We start from the raw sequence: 17,993 nt of genomic DNA, 5'->3' as shown, positions 1-17,993 counted from the left end.
GATATTGTAAGTTTTTTTTATTTGATTTTGCTTTAATATAAAATATTAAAATAATTTAAAAATTGAATTTCATAGTTTATTATTTATTCAATGGATTTTATGGTTTAATAAAAATGTTTTTATTATCCAAGGGTTGGTACAGGTAGGTATGCAATTGATGTGGAAGACATTTTGAAAATTAATATAAGTTATAATAAGTTCTTAGTTCAATTCAAATTTCTAGTTTAGTTGTGTATCAGTGTATTTTGAAAGTTAATATATTTATTATCATTGTGATTAGAATGTGATTAGATTAAATCCATCATTATCTTTTATGTGTTTTTAAGACTATGTATATTAAATATTCAAGTAAGCAATTACTTTTACTACTACAATATATTTTGGAGCTTCATAGTAAGGTAAATATCAATAATTTTAAATCAATAGAAAACTTATATTTCACCTTTGTTTGAGTATATATACACAGCAGAAGGATAATGATGATCCAGGATATCATCTCCTTCAAATTGTCTTCCAAATGTTTGCCTCAAAGTTATTAGAGTGATTATTGTATAAACAATTAGAAAATACATTTTTAAAATGTCAAACATACTTTTTCAAAACAAAATAGAATTATTCAAAATACATACGAAGTTTGAATAAAACACTTGTATTTGGTAATTAACGTACATTTTGTTATAATACATACAGTATAAAAATATGTATTCCTATGTCTATAGAAAGAATTTTCTTCTGCTAGTCTCCATTTGGTGCCTCTTGCCTGTAATAATCCATTCGAAGTCTCCAAATTTCGAATCAAACGTCCCTTGTTGTATAGACCTCAATTTTAATGTAAATCTAGGTCCCAACTCCTTCAATTTAGCACGTTTACCATCATTTGAAAACTCATATCTATGATGTCTGAAAAAAATATAATCACGTTGATTATGGAATGTCACAGCACGTCTCCCTTTGAATTCAGGCTCATAATGAAACAGAGATCCCAACATCCTGCCTACGGTTAAGCCTAGACGTGTTGTAAAATTATTTAATATAACCTCTGGTCTATGTTGACTGATTTGTTTATGACTTTTCTTCAATTCGGTTGTTATTTTAACATTGCTCAATTTAAAATGTGCAGTAGGACCATTCGGCAGGTGTATTATAAGAAGGCCTTCAGGTTCTTTACGGTTTTCATTTATGATCACAACATCTGTGTAGTTTTGTGATATGGCACTTTTTACAATCTTCTTCACACCCGATCTGTTTCTGTATCGTGCTATAGAATTTGGAAAAATGCGTGTAAGTTCCCGGCCAAAGATTCTGGTTTTCTTCAAAGGATTATCGGAATATGTTATAAGTACTTTAGGTGCATACGTTTTTTGGTAATAGTCACTAAATTCATCGTTTTCAAGCTCTAATTGCAACTCAGCGTTTTCATCATCGTCTATATCGCCTACAGTAGTTTCATCTTTTTCTCGAAGACTTTCTATAGTATGGGATACACCTTTAGGGGCACCTGTTCTTTCTCGTTCTGCACGTATTTCTTTTTTCTGTTTACGTTTTTCTTTATTGTATTTAGCAGCTCTTTGAGCACGAACTATTTTATTTTTGATGTGTCCGAATTTACTCTCACTAGGAAGAAGAATACTTTCTGTAGGCATTTCGTTTTCTTCGTCATCCTCTTGCATTTTATTATCAAATACTTCTTTGTCATTTCCCATTATGATAATAATATAACTACTGTCTACTATATTAATTAATAAACCCAATGTATTAATTATATTTTAAATAATATTTGCACGTGTTCAGAACTATCACGTTAACCTCTAAAGCGCTGACTGTCACAACAGTTCAGGTTTATGCGGTAAGATGTCACTTTCAGTTAGGTTAGGCAAATTTTGAAAATTTGCTTTATAAGTAATATATGTTACAAAATGTTGAAATGAAATAATTTCAACTTAATAAAACAATGTATCTCATCAACTAACATAAACCATTCATTATTATTCATAAAACATTCATTTTTCTAGTGAATTCTAGAAAATTTTCTTATAAAATCATTTTGCAACAATGATCTCATTTTCTTTATTTCTCATTTTTTACCACGATTTTTGAATATACAATATAGTTAATGTAACTTAGGGCTTAAGGGTTTTTGACAATTTTTTATTTTATACGAATGTCTTGAATACGTTACTTATATAAATCGTCCTATTTAAAACAAAAAAAAGAGTGCGCGTAAGGATCACACGCGATTGAAGTAAAACTTTTAATATTGTATGAGTAGACAATTAAGATAAAAATAAAAAAACATCATATTTGAATTTTAAAAATTATTTATTAATAATCACATAACATCAATAACACAGTTTAAAACAACAACGATAGATTAATTGCTATCATATTTCATATATGATATAATAGGTTTGTGATAACTAAAATGAGTGACATAAATTTTGCTTTGTAAACTATGTACATTTCTGGAGAAAACTGCATCAATAGTCGAGCCATATCTTGTGGTTGAATCAAATGGAGAATTATTCATTGTTAAATTGAATTTATTATTTAAAAAATCAATTAATGGTTGAGATTCTTCTGAACGAAAATTGACATTGAAATCTCCAGCAAGAATTAATGGTATCTCGTTGTGGTTAGTGTTTAAAAGTTTTGCACCCTCATTAGAAAAATGAAGTAACTGCTGATGAAGAAATTCAATAATATTTTATATGTTTTTATTGGGAGAAATTTAAAGGACGACTATAATTAATGTTTGATTCTGTGTGTGTTATATCACCTACTTGTGTAATTTCATTAGGAATATCCAGTAATATCGTTGGCGCAAGAAACTGCATAGGAGTGGCATTATGAACAGTATCTGAACATGAATGATAGACATTAGACAGCTACACCACCTGCTCTTGAGTTTGATCGTTTGTATTGAGTAACGCAGTAATAGTTCTGAATATTAATTCGTTCTTCATTATTAATCCAAGTTTCCGAAAATAACAAAAACGTACAACGTTGTAGCACTTTATCTTGCAGATCAGGCAAATGAGCTCGTAAACTTTGGCAGTTAAAGGAAAACAATGAAATGTCGTTCAAACTTATTATCTCACTCATTTTTTCTTCTTGTGTTATTAATCTACAAGTTGAAAGTCTTTGGAATTCAGTTTTTAAGTCCATTAATCCTGCTGGCCGTTTTCTTCCAATATAAAATTTTTTGTCGTTGTTTTAGAAATGATGAACAATCCATTAATGCTGGTAACTCGTGATAATGCAACATATAGAAGCTGCTGATTATGTGTTTTATTGTATTCATATACAATTTTATCAAAAGTACCACCTTGTGATTTGTGTATTGTGAGTGCACAAGCAGACACTAAAGGAAAATGATTTCTTTTGACAAATATGATTTTATTTCTATTCATTGGAATAGATGAAGATTTCCTGAGAATCGGCACAGCTGTCCTACTGATATTAAGAGTTTGAATATGATGTGAAGCTTTCTTCCTAATTTTGTTACCTATCTTACCGGGAAATTCGAACCATAAACGTAGAAGTTCATCATTATCGCCACGTTCTATGTACACTAATTTTCCCACACAACCATTAGCTAAGCCATCACTTACATCAATATTAGTTGTTATTATGTAAAATTTATTCAGAACTAAAATTATTTCATACGGCAAAGCCCCGGTATCAATAACCGATTTTTTTGAAACTGCTGACGAATGTATGATTGTTGATCTGTCGCATGGCAACCTACATAAATATCCGTGGCAGTAGATATTATTTTGTCTTCAACGAGATTCAGTATAAATTTATTATATTCCATGACACATTTATTCTCTAAGAAAAGTCTTATTCCATGAGGACATAATACAGCAACCTCTTCTTTTGTAAAAAAACGTGATTCAATTAATGCAAGTTCATATAGGGTTTAGCGCTCGATTTGCGCATGACATGACGGGAGTGGATACTCGCGACATCAGCGCTTACGGCGTCGTAGTGTTCAACTACACGTTGGCGTTTTCGTTGCATTTGTACGGATTTACACCCGTGTAGCCTAAAGAAATTTTTACACCCATATCGCGCCTAAAGAAGTTTTACTTCAATAAAATAACAAGATAATAATTTTAATAAATTATTTTTTATTTTTAAGTTTACAAATCGTCATTTAAATATCCAATAAATATTCATATTTTTTCATTAATTAAAAATGATTGACACAATCATTAAATTAATTAATTAGTTAAAACCGCTGAAAAAAACATCAGCTTTTCCCTATAAAAATATCCCTTATTCATTACAATAATATATTATTATTCCTCTATATCCGACTCTGGTGCCCTCTTAATTCGTCCTGGACTTCAGCCAACGTTTTATCTTTCGTCTCCGGCACCAAGAAGAACACGAAAGCAGTTGCTACGATCATCATGAAAGTGAAGATCCAAAAGGTGACATCTCCTCCTAAAGTCTCCCTCATGCTGGGGAATACTTTAGTGACCAGAAAGACGAGGGACCAGCTGGCGATGACTGTTAGGCTGCAAGCAGCTCCTTTAACGTCGGCAGAGAAAATCTCACCCATGACCATCCAGGGAATGGGCCCATAGGCTATGCAAAAAGCCACGATGAACAAAACCAGGCTAGACAGAGGAAGCCAGCCCAGAGAGGTGACGTCTTCGCCTGATGTTTGCACCCTGCCAAGTATGTTTGAATATAATAAGTGCTGACTTTTTGTGACAACAGATAATATATGATGAAATACAGAGAAATATGTGAAAGGTTGCAACGTTGCAACATAGTATATATGTGTTGGTGGTTGATACTAGCTATGTATCATATCCAAATCACATTGCAAAGACTACATATATATATATATATATATATATATATATATATATATATATATATATATATATATATATATATATACGAGGTCTGTTCAAAAAGTACCCGGAATTACTAATAATTAAATTTCGCGGATCTGGAGTGTCTGATTGTCAACATTTTTTTTTTATTGTGTTGGTATACATGCCCCTAAAGTATGATGAAATTTTCAGCTATATTCACTGTTTACTTTGTCAGTGGTAGTCGCTAAGGTTCGACGTGTTTTTCTGAGCTCGGCGATTTTTACAATGGAAGAATTGAAAAGTCAAAGAATTTGTATTAAATTTTGCGTAAAAAATGAAATAAAGTGTTGCAAAGTGCAAAAATTCACCAGATATGGCTCCGTGTGACTTTTTCCTATTCCCAAAGTTGAAGAGACCCATGAAAGGACGGCGGTTTTCCTCGATTGAAGAAAATCGCTGAGAGTGCTCAAGGACATATCAAAAAGTGAATATCAAGGGTGCTTCGAAAATTGAAAAAAAACGCTGGCATAAGTGTATTATATCTGGGGGGGACTACTTTGAAGGGGACCACATTAATGTAGACGAATAAATAAATATTTTTTTGAAAAAACGAAAATTCCGGGTACTTTTTGAACAGACCTCGTATATATATGCAAATTAAATAACTAACTATACGTTGTTTCACAAATGATTAAATGATTGTTTAAGCCTACTTATTTACACATTTACTTAATATATGATATAAGTAAATAGTATATGATATAAGTATATAATATATGATATAAGTTTTAACCAGAAAAGACATGTGCAAATTGCACGTGTTCAAAGTTCTTACCTATTGCTTATCAAAGACGTTTGAAAAACATATGTATTACGTACTTCTTTACACCTCGTGCCAAAAATAATGCCAAATCTTTTTGTGCATTATAGTTTTTCCAAGTATTTTGTGAAACGAAAGGAATTCAATGGACAAGGAAAAACTAGACCTAATTGTTATATAATTAAACTAAAGGTTTATATTTTATATTTACGGCATGACAAAAAAAAACAAAAAAATGTCAATTTGGATTTTTTAATTAATTTTAAAATTTGTAATTCATTAACATGGGTGGAAGTGAGAGTCATGAAACTGCAGAAAACGATAAGAGGTTCCATAAAAAATCGACCAATACAGGTATGTTAGTTTTGAATAACTTTAATTATATAATATTATATATTGGAGTTAAATCTTTAGGCAGAACCCCAAGACTCCTAGTGCACTTGTTGAAGGCCTTGGCTGGCACTAATTGCAAAAATACTATTACAATGCATACAATACAAAGGTAATATATACATATATACATACATATATAAATATGTTTGTCTGTGTGTATCAAATGGTAATCTTGGAAACTTTGGTTTTATCTCTTAGGCGAATATACCGGCAAATTGCGAAAGAAGAAACGATGGCAAACCGCGACATAAATGTCGGTTTTCATATCAAAAAAGCGTTGGTTTTTGCAATTCTAAAAAATCTAATAAGTTCGCACAACGGCAGGTATTATGCCCCCACTGCTGCCGAATGCAATAGCAACGCTGAAGTAGCAAAACAACAAAGGTACTACTAAACAACACATCAATCGTTTCCATGTAGTCTGAAATTTGATTTTTTTTAGGAAATATATGCACACCAGGAAAGATCGTAAGCTGATTTTGAAAAATGTGAAAAAAAGATCCGAAAAAAGACACTTAAAAAGGATCAAGGGACGTTGCGCTCTCTGCAACAAGCGCAGAAATGATAAAAACAAACGACAGGGATCAGACTGATTACTATGTATGACTAAAATTTGTATGTACTCGTATTTTTTTCGTCACGACGGTTTTTGTAAACAATAAAAATTGTATCATTATTACATGCATTATTTCTTTACCATACCTGAAGTAATACCCCAAAGCTGCCAAACAGATTCCCATAACCGTGGAACTGATCATTAGCAAAGTTTTCCGACCAAATTTCTCTACCAATCCAATAGCAGCTAGACTCATCACCACTTGCACTGCTGCGATGATGATCGAAGACACCGCAGGGTCCAGGTCACTTCCTGCTAATTTAAATATGGACACGCTGTAGAAGATCACAGCATTGATTCCAGACAACTGTTGGAAAACCATGAGACCCAAAGTTGCCACTAGACCGCGGAAGGTGACACGATTGGAAAACTGATGGAAGATAATAGATAAGTACGATATTAATTGAAGTAACATGATGTTGAATTTACCAAATCCTTAATGGACACGTTGCCTCCTGAACTTTTATCAATATCTTCCTGGATCTGCTTCAAAACACGTTCCGCCCCGCATCGTTCACCTCTAATAAATACAAATTTAACGTCACCGCGTTTTCATAGTTATCAATTATCAACTTTTAAACCAACCTCAATCTAAAAAGTGCATTTTTGGCGTCCGATGTTTTGTTAATTTTTAGCAAATACGTTGGCGTCTCTGGACAGAAGAAATAAAATAGAAGCACAAATATAACGGTGATCAACCCGCAGCAGGTGCTCATCACTTTGTAGGTGACAACAGAACTTATGGCGAACACACCTAGGATTCCTGAGGTCAGAAAGAGTTGAAAAAAGGCGCCTAGCGTACCACGGAGTGAATCCTGTAAGCAAGAAAACATAGTAAATGTTTTACACTTTCTACTGAATTCAGTCCATTTCTTGACTCACCTCGGAAATCTCACTCACGTACATCGGCGTCGCCACACATGCACCCCCAGTGGCTATCCCGCCCAGGATCCTAGCAATGTACAACCAGGTCACCGAATTGGTGAATACTATAAGGGCCCAACTGGCCAGAAACGGAAATCCCAACATCAAATTAGTCATCTTGCGTCCAAACTTTTCCACCAGAAACCCTGTTAGGGGGGCGCCGACGATGGCACCAATTGCTAAGAGAGAACTTATCCATGATCCTAAAGAAAGGGAATAATAGTTAAAAAGATCTGCGAATAACGAAAGATGAAGTATTATTGAGTCTGATGATAGGTCTGAGTATAGTGTCATTTAATTTGTACTATTTCTATTGTGCAAGTAGTGGGATAAAAAACGAGCTTAATGTTATTATATATTTAATCGAGTGACAAATATTATATAAGATGTTAAATGACATATTGCGTGGACTTGAACAAATAAGAGAAAAGTAATTAAATTTAAAATAAATATATATATTTGTTTAAACAATTTATTATCGCACAAATATGTGAGATAAGATTAGTGTGAACACAGTAGTACGTAAATATGATAAAATAAGTAAAAAGATTATTCGTACACAATTAAAGATTAATTAATGTTCTCTTATCGACAGATGAAAGCTTTAGATTGAATTTTTGTACAGTTTTGTAATAAATTGGGTATTGCATTGGTTAGAACTGTTTGGGCTAACAACATTTTACATATAATTTCAGTATATGACAGATTAAATTGCATCTTATATAGTTTGTCATAATTGACACTTTAAAAATTATTAATAGTATAAATATTTTGAATTGGGGGGTTATAATTGGGAGTTTAAGTCTAGTCTAGTAAATTTATTCGATTGTATCTTAGATTAGTGTTTTTATTCGCTTGAACGTTTAAACACACAATTTCTTTACAAAACCTATTTATCTTATTGTTAGATATATAGATACCTTAAGGATTCACATTACAAAAGGTACGTCCTGTAGAGTTTCTTGAATACACCACTATTTTTACAATAAATTTTACAATGACGTTTGTATTTATTTATAATTTAAATGGGACAGTAAATCTGCTTTATCGGCCTTGCAATAGATAAATTTTGAGAAAAATATTATTTACGATAGATATTGACGTATTAAAATTAAAATGATGCATGAAGTCATTAAGACGAATAGTACGGGGGACTATGACAAAATGTTTAATGTTATTAAAATATTTTGCGAAAATTTGCACACATGTTTCAGGAAAATATTATTGCTACGAGCGCTAATAATTAAAAATTTACAACAACAGTTCAAAGCTCAAAGCAAAGAAAAGTAAAAACGAAAAGTTAAATATTAAAAGGTATATCAGATTCACAAATAATTTAAATATTTAGATAACTATCAAAGAGTAAAAAAGAATATTATGACAAAATGATTTGTATCAAAGGGGTGTTTGAAATAAATAAAAATTTAATTTTAAAATGAATAGTTTTAAATTACTTAGAATTGTTAGAATTATAAAAACGTTGATCTTACTCGTATAAATGTAATGAGTCTAAATACTCATATGCCATTTAATTTTTTATTATTTTTGTACAGAAAATAAATATATTTTAAGGATTTTTGTGTGTGCATATATGCATAGCAACTTTCATTAATCTATTTTACCTAGTTATCTAATTTTATTTATTTATTCACAATAAACATGTCGCAAATAAGATTGACTACTTATTTGCAGAAAGATTATTGAAACACGCTGTGCAAATTTATATCTAATTATAACTTATATATATATATATATATATATATATATATATATATATAATAGTGTCGTTTTGAGTAAAATATTCCACGAGTGTTATCACTAAACCAACAAAACGTCTCTAGAGTAAAATTAATTTGTCGCACTTATTTATTAAATAGTTGCATATTTAAAATCGTTCGTCTTATGTACATAAATTATTGTGCAAATATGATTTAAATCAAATCATTTACTTTATTTTAATGCTATACAGCAACTCGGTTTTCTTTGAAATCTCATTTGAAATAGAAAGCTAAATCAAAATGATCTTGAATATCTGCAAGTACAAAAATGGTATACACTTTTTTTACTTTTATGGGTTTAAAATTTAATTTATTTAAGATGCTGAATTTTACTCTAAAACAAGATAAAGTTATGAGTAAAAACGAGATAAAAATGAGTAAACGCAGATGTATATATTTTTTGACAAATTGCAACTAAATAAATTTATTAACAAAACCGTTTTATTAAAAAAAAATTAAAAACTGAGCTGACAAAATCTTTACCAGCTCAGAACTTACCAGTAAGAAAATTGTCACAATTTTATAGTTTTTTATTTATATTTTTTTCTGGATAACGATAGAAGTATACACCTTTATACAAATCAAAACTAAATAAAATTATCTATAAGCCTGCTGTATTTATAACTTGCAAAGTCTAATAAGCCTATGCAATTATATATAACTCAAGCTCACGACCAAGTACATTACCAACATCAAACTTTACCTTCCCATATAAACTATCAATCGAGATAAATTTGACAATTGTTTTGCGCACAGGACTACTTCAATCTTTTACATATATTTTACTATAAAATACATATATTCACGACTATTAATTAATATTTATTTAAATAATCTCACCTTCTGATTGCGTTATTGGCAAGGTGGAGTTCTCGTTCTCCAATTCGCTCAAGACGGGAGAACTCCACGCGATGCAGGTTCCTGCCAACACCGCGCACAGACAAACTGCAAACAAAAATAATAATTAATAATAAATCAATATTTTTAACAATAAATTTTATGAATAATTTACGCCATAAAACACTTTACACGTTTGTGGATTTTCACGAAAGGTTATCGAGATTCATTGACCTGTTCGTGACAAGTTTTATGATGGTTTTCATATAAATACTTTCATTATTAATAAAATTTTATATAGGATTCTGGTCAGAGTTTCAAGATGCTTCTAGAATGTTTGGGTGTATTTTGAATACTTTGCTTTGCTCTCAAAAACTTCTTGGACAACAAGAAGTCCAAAAAGTCTTGGACAACAAGAAATTGTTAGGTTTTAGACATGAAAATTAGATATTATTTTGAAATTTGTATTTATTTTAATTATATTATTATTAAAATCTTTCTTTGTCAATTGAGATATATTACAATTTCTCTCGATTTATTTGAATTGGTTGAAATGATGTTAATATATCATATTGTATTTTGGATTTTTTTACCCAATTTGATTATTTTTTATTTATATATGTGTATATATATATATATATATATATATATATTTAGATCAATTTTTATAATAAATCTACATCAGTTTAGACTTTTCTAAATCAATTTTAATCTATTTTAATTCTTTATAATTCATTTAGTTCAATTTTAATCTAGTTTAGATATTTTAAAGCTATTTTGTTATATTTATTTAGATTTTGGTTAATAAATTTTAATCTATCCTAATCAATTCCTATCAATTTTAATTAATACAAATCTTTCTAAATCAACTATATATTTCAATAATTAATACATTTTAAAACATTAAACTTATTTTGTTTAATTTTGATCTTTATAGAGTGTAGTTTGATCAAATAAGAGTAATCAAATTAATTAGCTTGGCATGAATGATGTATTTTACTAAATTGTATAAAATAGAGTTAAGGACGCCAATTCGGTTACTGATAAAAATTAACGTAGACAAAAAAATATAAGGCAGTTATTTCTTACCGATAGACGCTACAAGAAGCTGTGGTGCTTTTTTACTGACCCCTAATTTGGCACCACCTTCTTCCAAAAGCATAGGCTCTATTTGAGGCTTTTCTTCGGTAACAGTCATTTTAGATATTTATATATTTTTTGTACAAAACTAATACTATTTCATGAACTACAGCACATAATTTTAATTTTAATTTTTATGTCTACACTATTTTTAACCAGGTTGTCCCTTTAACTCGTGCACTAATTAGTATTAAAACTTTTTATCTTATATATTTAAGTTTTATTTTAAAATTTTCTTAACAATTTTTTTATGTCTGTCACCGTGGATGTCACTTTTCAAAATGAGTTTTATCGTAGAAACGTCTTGTGTCCAATCTCCTTATCATTGATAAATTAAATCAAAGGTCACGTTTGTGCCTCTCAATTTGAACAAACGTGAATTTTGTGTTGGTGATTGTGTGAATTATGTACCTATACCAACACATATATGTTTTAAAAAAAAATATTTGGGATAAAAACAAATTCAAAAAAATTGACCTGTTTGTCAAATTTTTGCACGGAGCGCAATTTTGCAAAAGATCTGTTAAAATATTAGTGTTTGGAGTTATGCACATCATGAAAAATCATGAAGTTTTTAATTTTTTATTATAGTAGTTACTTTACGGAATTGCAAATGTGTAGTACTGCGTGCGTCCTGTAGAGCTCTTAAAAATGCACAATAGTACGTAGACCTATAGTCTATTGAAAACTTATCAATTTTATTTTTTGTTATCATAATAAATACTATGGAATGTATGTGCAGAAATTGCACAGGTGAAGTAAACACCTACGACTTTGATGTGCAGTTATTTATTCAATCTCTAAAAACTTCTAAACCACTTAATTGATATAAATGATGTATTCGAAAAATTTATTCACAATTAAATTCTCTACCTTTATAAAAGACTACATCAATTCGACTTCACTCATGAAGTCTCGAAAACTTTAACATTTGTCTGTGTGCGGTTATCAAATTTATTAATACAGTGTTATCAAAACTTATTATATTTATATTAATATGAACTTTGGTCCTCGCACGGTTTTCGTAATAGACAAATAAAAATGTTCGAAAATCTTATCACAAACATGCCACGTAGAAAATTAAGATAAATGAAAAATATGATATGATTATTAATAAAAAATAATATTAATTTGTTAATAAATATTAATGTATAGGCTACTAAATACATTAACTTATATATACATTAATTTATGATAAAATGATGTACAAACTATTGCATACATTAATCTAAGTTTATAATCAAATTAAAATATAATTTAACAGAATATAAAAACATGTAAAAGTTTCAGATAAATTAAAATTATTAATAGTTACAAAAGTTTTGTTAAAATTATTATAACACAATTTTTATTACATAAATTAATAATATTATAAAGTGCTGCAAACTGTATTTTGTTTTTAAAAATATTAAAATTCATAGTCTTTTAAACAAAATTTTACGTTTATTTATGTGATAATGTGATACCTCAAAGTAACTATTCGCAGCAACGAATATTGAGATCTATATGTTTTTGTAATAAAATTTGTAATTGAAAGAATTCTAAAAAAATTATTACTTATATATAAAATTACATTTATATTACAAAACAACAATTTTAAAATCATTGTCGAATTTAAATATATATATATATATATATATATATATATATATTATGATAACATTTTAAAATTAAAAACAAACAAGCATTTATCTCAAATTTTACTATCAAAATAAAAGTGATATAAAAATATATTTGGAGTCAATTCAAATATAATATAAATTTATATCTATTATTTATATAATAGAATTAATATATTTATTTGTAATACATACTATATTGTTTCTGTTTATTTTTTTGGCTTTCTTTCTTTCCTGTCACAAATTCTTCATAAATATTTTATAATATAAATTATCGAAAAGTTTGGTATTTGCTTGAAAATTATAATTATAAATGAATAGATGTATAAATATATATTATTTGATAATTCAATTTTAAAGAAGCATACCTTGTTTATTACATTATCTGTGATCAACCCGTAGGCCATATGTATGAAGAATTTGTAACAAGTTTAAAAATATTTTAACAACCTTCTACATATTTGACACATGAGAATTAAGTTTTATTTATGTATTTGTATAAATCGATTTTGATAGAAATTGTCGTTAATTTTAAATTGTTAAACAGTGTTTTATGCATATAAGGAAAATAAACATAAAATACATTATTCCGTTCAAAAATTAAGTTCAGTAATTTTGACATTGGTGATATTTATATATAAATAATTTTTTAGATTATTTATTTGTAGAGAAATCGTTGATAATTTTATCAAAAAACAATTTTATTATTATTTAACAGATCTCCCCACAAGTCCGTAGAATATATTTTACTAATTATTAATTTAATATTATGATCTATAATTATTAATTTAGTAATGGTAAGATAAATTGTGACTGGCCATTATAAAATTTTATCTAATGACTGGATATAAAAAAAACTATTTGTAAATTTGAAATTTAGTTTTTTATATGTCAAACAATATTGTATCTGAACTTCACGGCATTCAATATTTAGAAAGAAATGTGTTTATCAATTAATTAATAGATTTGAGTAGAATTGTAAAAAATAGTTTTATCAACAATTTTATATACCTTCAGAACATAAAATTCACATACATATACAATTGAAAATTAGTTTTATCTGTTTTATCTCATTTGTCAAAAATTATAATGTGTAAAGTTTGTGACATTTGTATTTGAATTTTCTGTCAAATGTATTTTTTGAATTTATTTATCAAGAAATGTTATGCAAATCGATTTGGGTAGGAATTTTACTAATTTGTGTAGATTTAAAAGAAATTCGTGGACAGATAATGAATGGTATAGATCCTTCACAAAATTCCGAAGGTAAATTGTATTTTTTGTTTAATTCCATTGCATCTTGAATATATAGATTCTTTTTATGTATTACAATACATATTTCTGACCAGGTATCTACATAAAGGATAATGCTATTGGTTTTTTATTTCCAGGTTCCATCGTCCTGGACGAAACTACGTATCCTTTCGTCGCTTTTTTAATTGCAGATAAGGATAACGAATTTATATGCGGGGGAGCGATTGCCAGCGCATTTTTTGTTCTGACGACTGCAGAATGTTTAATAGAAAAGTGGTCTAATTCCGTGGAACTTTTGAGCATTTATCGATATTATGTAGGGGCTGGCGACAGTGAGTAAATGCAGAATTTAGTTTCGATTATAATCGGCCTAAAGCTTCTAAATAATTGACATAGAATTCATTAATAGTCCAGTCATTTAAGCTTAAATTAGGAAAAATCTCGGAATTCGAGATACATAGCTGTAAGTCTGTAAATACTGTATATTGACACCTTAAACGTTGTCTCAAAGCCTACATATGTTGCATTCACCCTTCCATATGAAATCGCATGAATTTTTTTCAACTCAGTTTCTAAATTTTCGAAAACCCATGGATTTAACTATTTGTCGATGTAACACTTTAAGGTATCGCATACTAAAATTATATTAATAATTGTGTATATATATAATATTTTATAGATACTGTGGCAAAAGATAATCCAGGAAACACTCAAGAGCGCCGAATCGAACTATTCATTATTCATCCTGGTGAGTTTGCAATTGATCTAACGGTAATGAATATTGTACAACGTACATATGTAAATAGAATTAAATTATGTCTAAAAATATGTTGCATTTTGTTTGTAAAAATTCATTAAATATTTCATTTACTTTAGAAGATTGATTAAACAAGTACAAGATATATTAGTTTGAATTGAAAGAGTTTTGGAATCATTTTTTTATTGAAAATGGTTTGACGCGATGTAACTATGAATAAATTATATTATTAATAAGATGCATAAAATTAAATAATTATTATTAACATTTTAATTTTAATATTCAGATTTTACACGAAAGTCCGAAATGCACAACATAGGTTTGATAAAACTGCGAAGGCCCTTCGATTTGGGCACGAGAATGGCGAGTGCGGCCATGCTGCCTTCGTATCTCTGTGAAGGACCAGATCCTATATGGGAGATGTACCCTACATGTATTCTGGTCGACTGGGGGTCAGAAGGGATCTCAGATTCGAGACCTCTACGGCATAGAATTGTACCGCTGGTAAGGGAAACGCACTTATTATATTTTTTTGGTGTTTATTGTATTGTGCTATAGAGATCAGTAAAGAAACAAATATGGTTACTAACACAGTTTTGACCAAAAATTTCCAAAATTTTTACAAAACACATTCTTATTTTTTCATTATTCTAGTTGAATTTGTCGGTTTGCGAAGCCATGCACAAAAATCTGGACTTGGCTTTGGATGAGAATTTTCACATCTGTACCAGGGATCCCATGCTGGTGGAAGCTTCCTGCAGCACGGATGGAGGGAGCTTACTACTTTGTGGACCCAGAGACAGGTTCAGACTTCATGGTAAAATAGTAATAAAAATAAAAATAAAATATAGTTTAAGTATCAAATGAAAGTTAGAGAGTATATTGTATAATTTATAGCGTGTCTTGTAACTTTTAAACTATTGATTGCTACGAATAATGTGTTAAAGAATTTTCTACAAAATTAAATACTGTGTAGTACATTCTAACACCATAAAGTTCCTAGTTATATCTTACTTTAATTTATTTCAATTGAATAATGTGCAATATTGCGTATTGAATTTTTATGCTTTATTTCTATTTGTTAGGTTTGATGCATAGAAGAGGTTCAGGATGCGGTCCGTATCCTGATCCTGAGATTTATACGAAAATCTTGCCCTATCGTCCTTGGCTGGATGAGACGGTGGAGAAGGTCTACAAAGGTTCCGTCCAGAAATTCCATCAGACGAGATCAGCTCTCAATCGAGGAAGTCGGCTTTGCGAAATGGGTAGAATATTGGTCATTTTTGTATACTTTGTTTGTATTTTTAGTTGAATAATAAGCAAAATATTAAAAACTTGTATTTGGTAATTGAATTTGTAGCGTAATGTATACAAAATTTAATATTTTTGTACAAGTTTGCCAAATATTTTGTTGAAATTAGTAAAATGGTTTAAGGGCGTAAATTGATAATATTTTTGAGCTTTTTAAGTCTCTATACTTGGTACAGGCACAAACTACTTTATTTTCAAATATTTTGACGTATAACGTGCTGATGTAGGACGTTATGATTTTAGACAATATTATATATAATTTAACTTAATTCATCACTCTATCAAATTATTTAGAAGTTATAAGAGATGCAATAATAAAAGCACAATTTTCCCTACACTTCTTATTTTCAATTGAGATTTTTAAGTATACTCAGTTGCTTTGGAGGTATTGTAGATTGCTGAAATTAGTATAAATTTTTCGAAAAAAATTTTATTTTAATCGATTATTGATAGTTTCTAATTACTTCACGTGTTCGCACTCGTGTTCATTATCCGGCTTTAATAATGATTTTAAAGTACACCGTGGTGCTCTAGGGCTCTATAATATTAGATCATCTTGTAAATAATTCACTTTTGTACCAATTTGTCAATTTTTCTATTTATTTCAATCTAACAGTTTAAAATTTATAATAGCAATAATGTTCAGCAATCGAGTTGAGTGTTTCCTTTTACTGCACCTGTCTTTGTGTGTGTATGTGTGTGTTTATGCGTTTGTTTTAAGTACATATGAATATTTATTAGTGTTTCGTATGGGATTAGCACTTAATGAATCGATATTATCTGTATATGTGTCTGTGTTAAATTTCATTGAAAACGGATTACGGATCAAAATCTAATACTATTGTGTTCCGATACGATGCAAACACCCTACTAGGATTATATACCCGAGTAATAATTACCAAATATCTCTTGAACCATTCAATTTGTATAAATGATGTATTTGGGAAATTTGTGTGAAATTGAATACTGTCTCATTTTGTCTAACATCATTTATAACTAGAGCAACTCGGTGTACTTTAAAATCGCCATTGAACTTGAAACCTCTAACCAGGTTGCACTTGAGTATATGCACCAATTTTAACAGTCCAATTTCAATTTTATCTATTACATCTCTTTTAAATTTTGTACTTATAATTTAATAAGTACTAATTCAGTACCAAATAACATGCATAAAATCTTTTTATATTAAACCGAATTTCTATTGAAATCCTTTAAATTTTACCAAAACTGTCAATATGTCTCTTTCCTTCGCACACCGTGCCGTATTGCTCCATCTCTGTCTACATCCAATTGGATACCATCGTCGATATCTAGGGAATTGGAGTCGGTCAGTAAGCGTTTTGCTTTCGAAGCGAAAGGATGTCTGTTATCCTTTGTGAAGGAAAAAGGATAAGAAATAACGATAAAATAATAAACAAATAGTTATTATTAATATTAATAAATTCTGTGGACTTGTTTTAGTTTAGTCAAAAGTGTTTTGTGTGTTTTTTGTTTAAAAAGTGTAAAGAATGTTTTCGAATTGTGATTGTTGTTGACGTTTATTTTATTTTTTATACAAGGTTAGTGAAATTATTTTTATTATTGAAAAATAACTTTATCTATAAACGTAATTATATATATACTAGCAAACCCGACAAACTCCGTTTCGCCACCAGATGGTTTCGTGAGAAAGATGAAGAAATTTTTTGTTTGTTTTATATTTGAAAAGG

General features: G+C 29.2%; 3 protein-coding genes across 3 annotated transcripts; 1 reads left to right on the top strand and 2 right to left on the bottom strand.

The window, feature by feature from the left end:
• The first annotated feature begins 329 nt into the window (after window positions 1-329).
• On the top strand, window positions 330-16,289 carry LOC113381162 (neurotrypsin-like). Its single transcript, XM_026620137.1, has 7 exons — window positions 330-348; window positions 14,354-14,548; window positions 14,896-14,964; window positions 15,260-15,477; window positions 15,628-15,790; window positions 16,059-16,238; window positions 16,282-16,289. The coding sequence occupies exons 1-7, from the start codon at window positions 330-332 to the stop codon at window positions 16,287-16,289; spliced, it is 852 nt and encodes a 283-aa protein (XP_026475922.1).
• On the bottom strand, window positions 663-1,792 carry LOC113376761 (probable ribosome production factor 1). Its single transcript, XM_026616808.1, has one exon. It carries the CDS (start codon window positions 1,701-1,703, stop codon window positions 714-716), a length of 990 nt encoding a protein of 329 aa, XP_026472593.1. The 5' UTR covers window positions 1,704-1,792; the 3' UTR covers window positions 663-713.
• On the bottom strand, window positions 4,262-11,611 carry LOC113376751 (facilitated trehalose transporter Tret1-like). Its single transcript, XM_026616796.1, has 7 exons — window positions 11,293-11,611; window positions 10,207-10,311; window positions 7,547-7,791; window positions 7,250-7,479; window positions 7,094-7,184; window positions 6,751-7,034; window positions 4,262-4,682 (listed from the first exon to the last, which is right to left on the bottom strand). Exons 1-7 carry the CDS (start codon window positions 11,399-11,401, stop codon window positions 4,313-4,315), a joined length of 1,434 nt encoding a protein of 477 aa, XP_026472581.1. The 5' UTR covers window positions 11,402-11,611; the 3' UTR covers window positions 4,262-4,312.
• Window positions 16,290-17,993: the final 1,704 nt, after the last annotated feature.

This window comes from Ctenocephalides felis, unplaced genomic scaffold (genome assembly GCF_003426905.1).
Source record: "Ctenocephalides felis isolate EL2017-DRISC unplaced genomic scaffold, ASM342690v1 CF-g0.4_SCAFFOLD_00845, whole genome shotgun sequence".
Lineage (NCBI taxonomy): Eukaryota > Metazoa > Arthropoda > Insecta > Siphonaptera > Pulicidae > Ctenocephalides > Ctenocephalides felis.
Note: the sequence above shows the minus strand (reverse complement) of the source record. Positions and strands in the feature narration are given on the sequence as shown.

Excerpts from the sequence above, each read along its gene's own strand:
- LOC113381162 (XM_026620137.1), top strand. Across the intron at positions 14,549-14,895 it reads TTATGTAGGGGCTGGCGACA|ATACTGTGGCAAAAGATAAT; the intron begins GTGAGTAAATGC and ends AATATTTTATAG. Across the intron at positions 14,965-15,259 it reads ACTATTCATTATTCATCCTG|ATTTTACACGAAAGTCCGAA; the intron begins GTGAGTTTGCAA and ends TTTAATATTCAG.
- LOC113376761 (XM_026616808.1), bottom strand. The coding sequence starts at position 1,703 with ATGGGAAATGACAAAGAAGTATTTGATAATAAAATGCAAGAGGATGAC.
- LOC113376751 (XM_026616796.1), bottom strand. The coding sequence starts at position 11,401 with ATGACTGTTACCGAAGAAAAGCCTCAAATAGAGCCTATGCTTTTGGAA. Across the intron at positions 7,480-7,546 it reads ACGTGAGTGAGATTTCCGAG|GATTCACTCCGTGGTACGCT; the intron begins GTGAGTCAAGAA and ends TCTTGCTTACAG. Across the intron at positions 4,683-6,750 it reads GCTTTGGGGTATTACTTCAG|GGTGCAAACATCAGGCGAAG; the intron begins GTATGGTAAAGA and ends CATACTTGGCAG.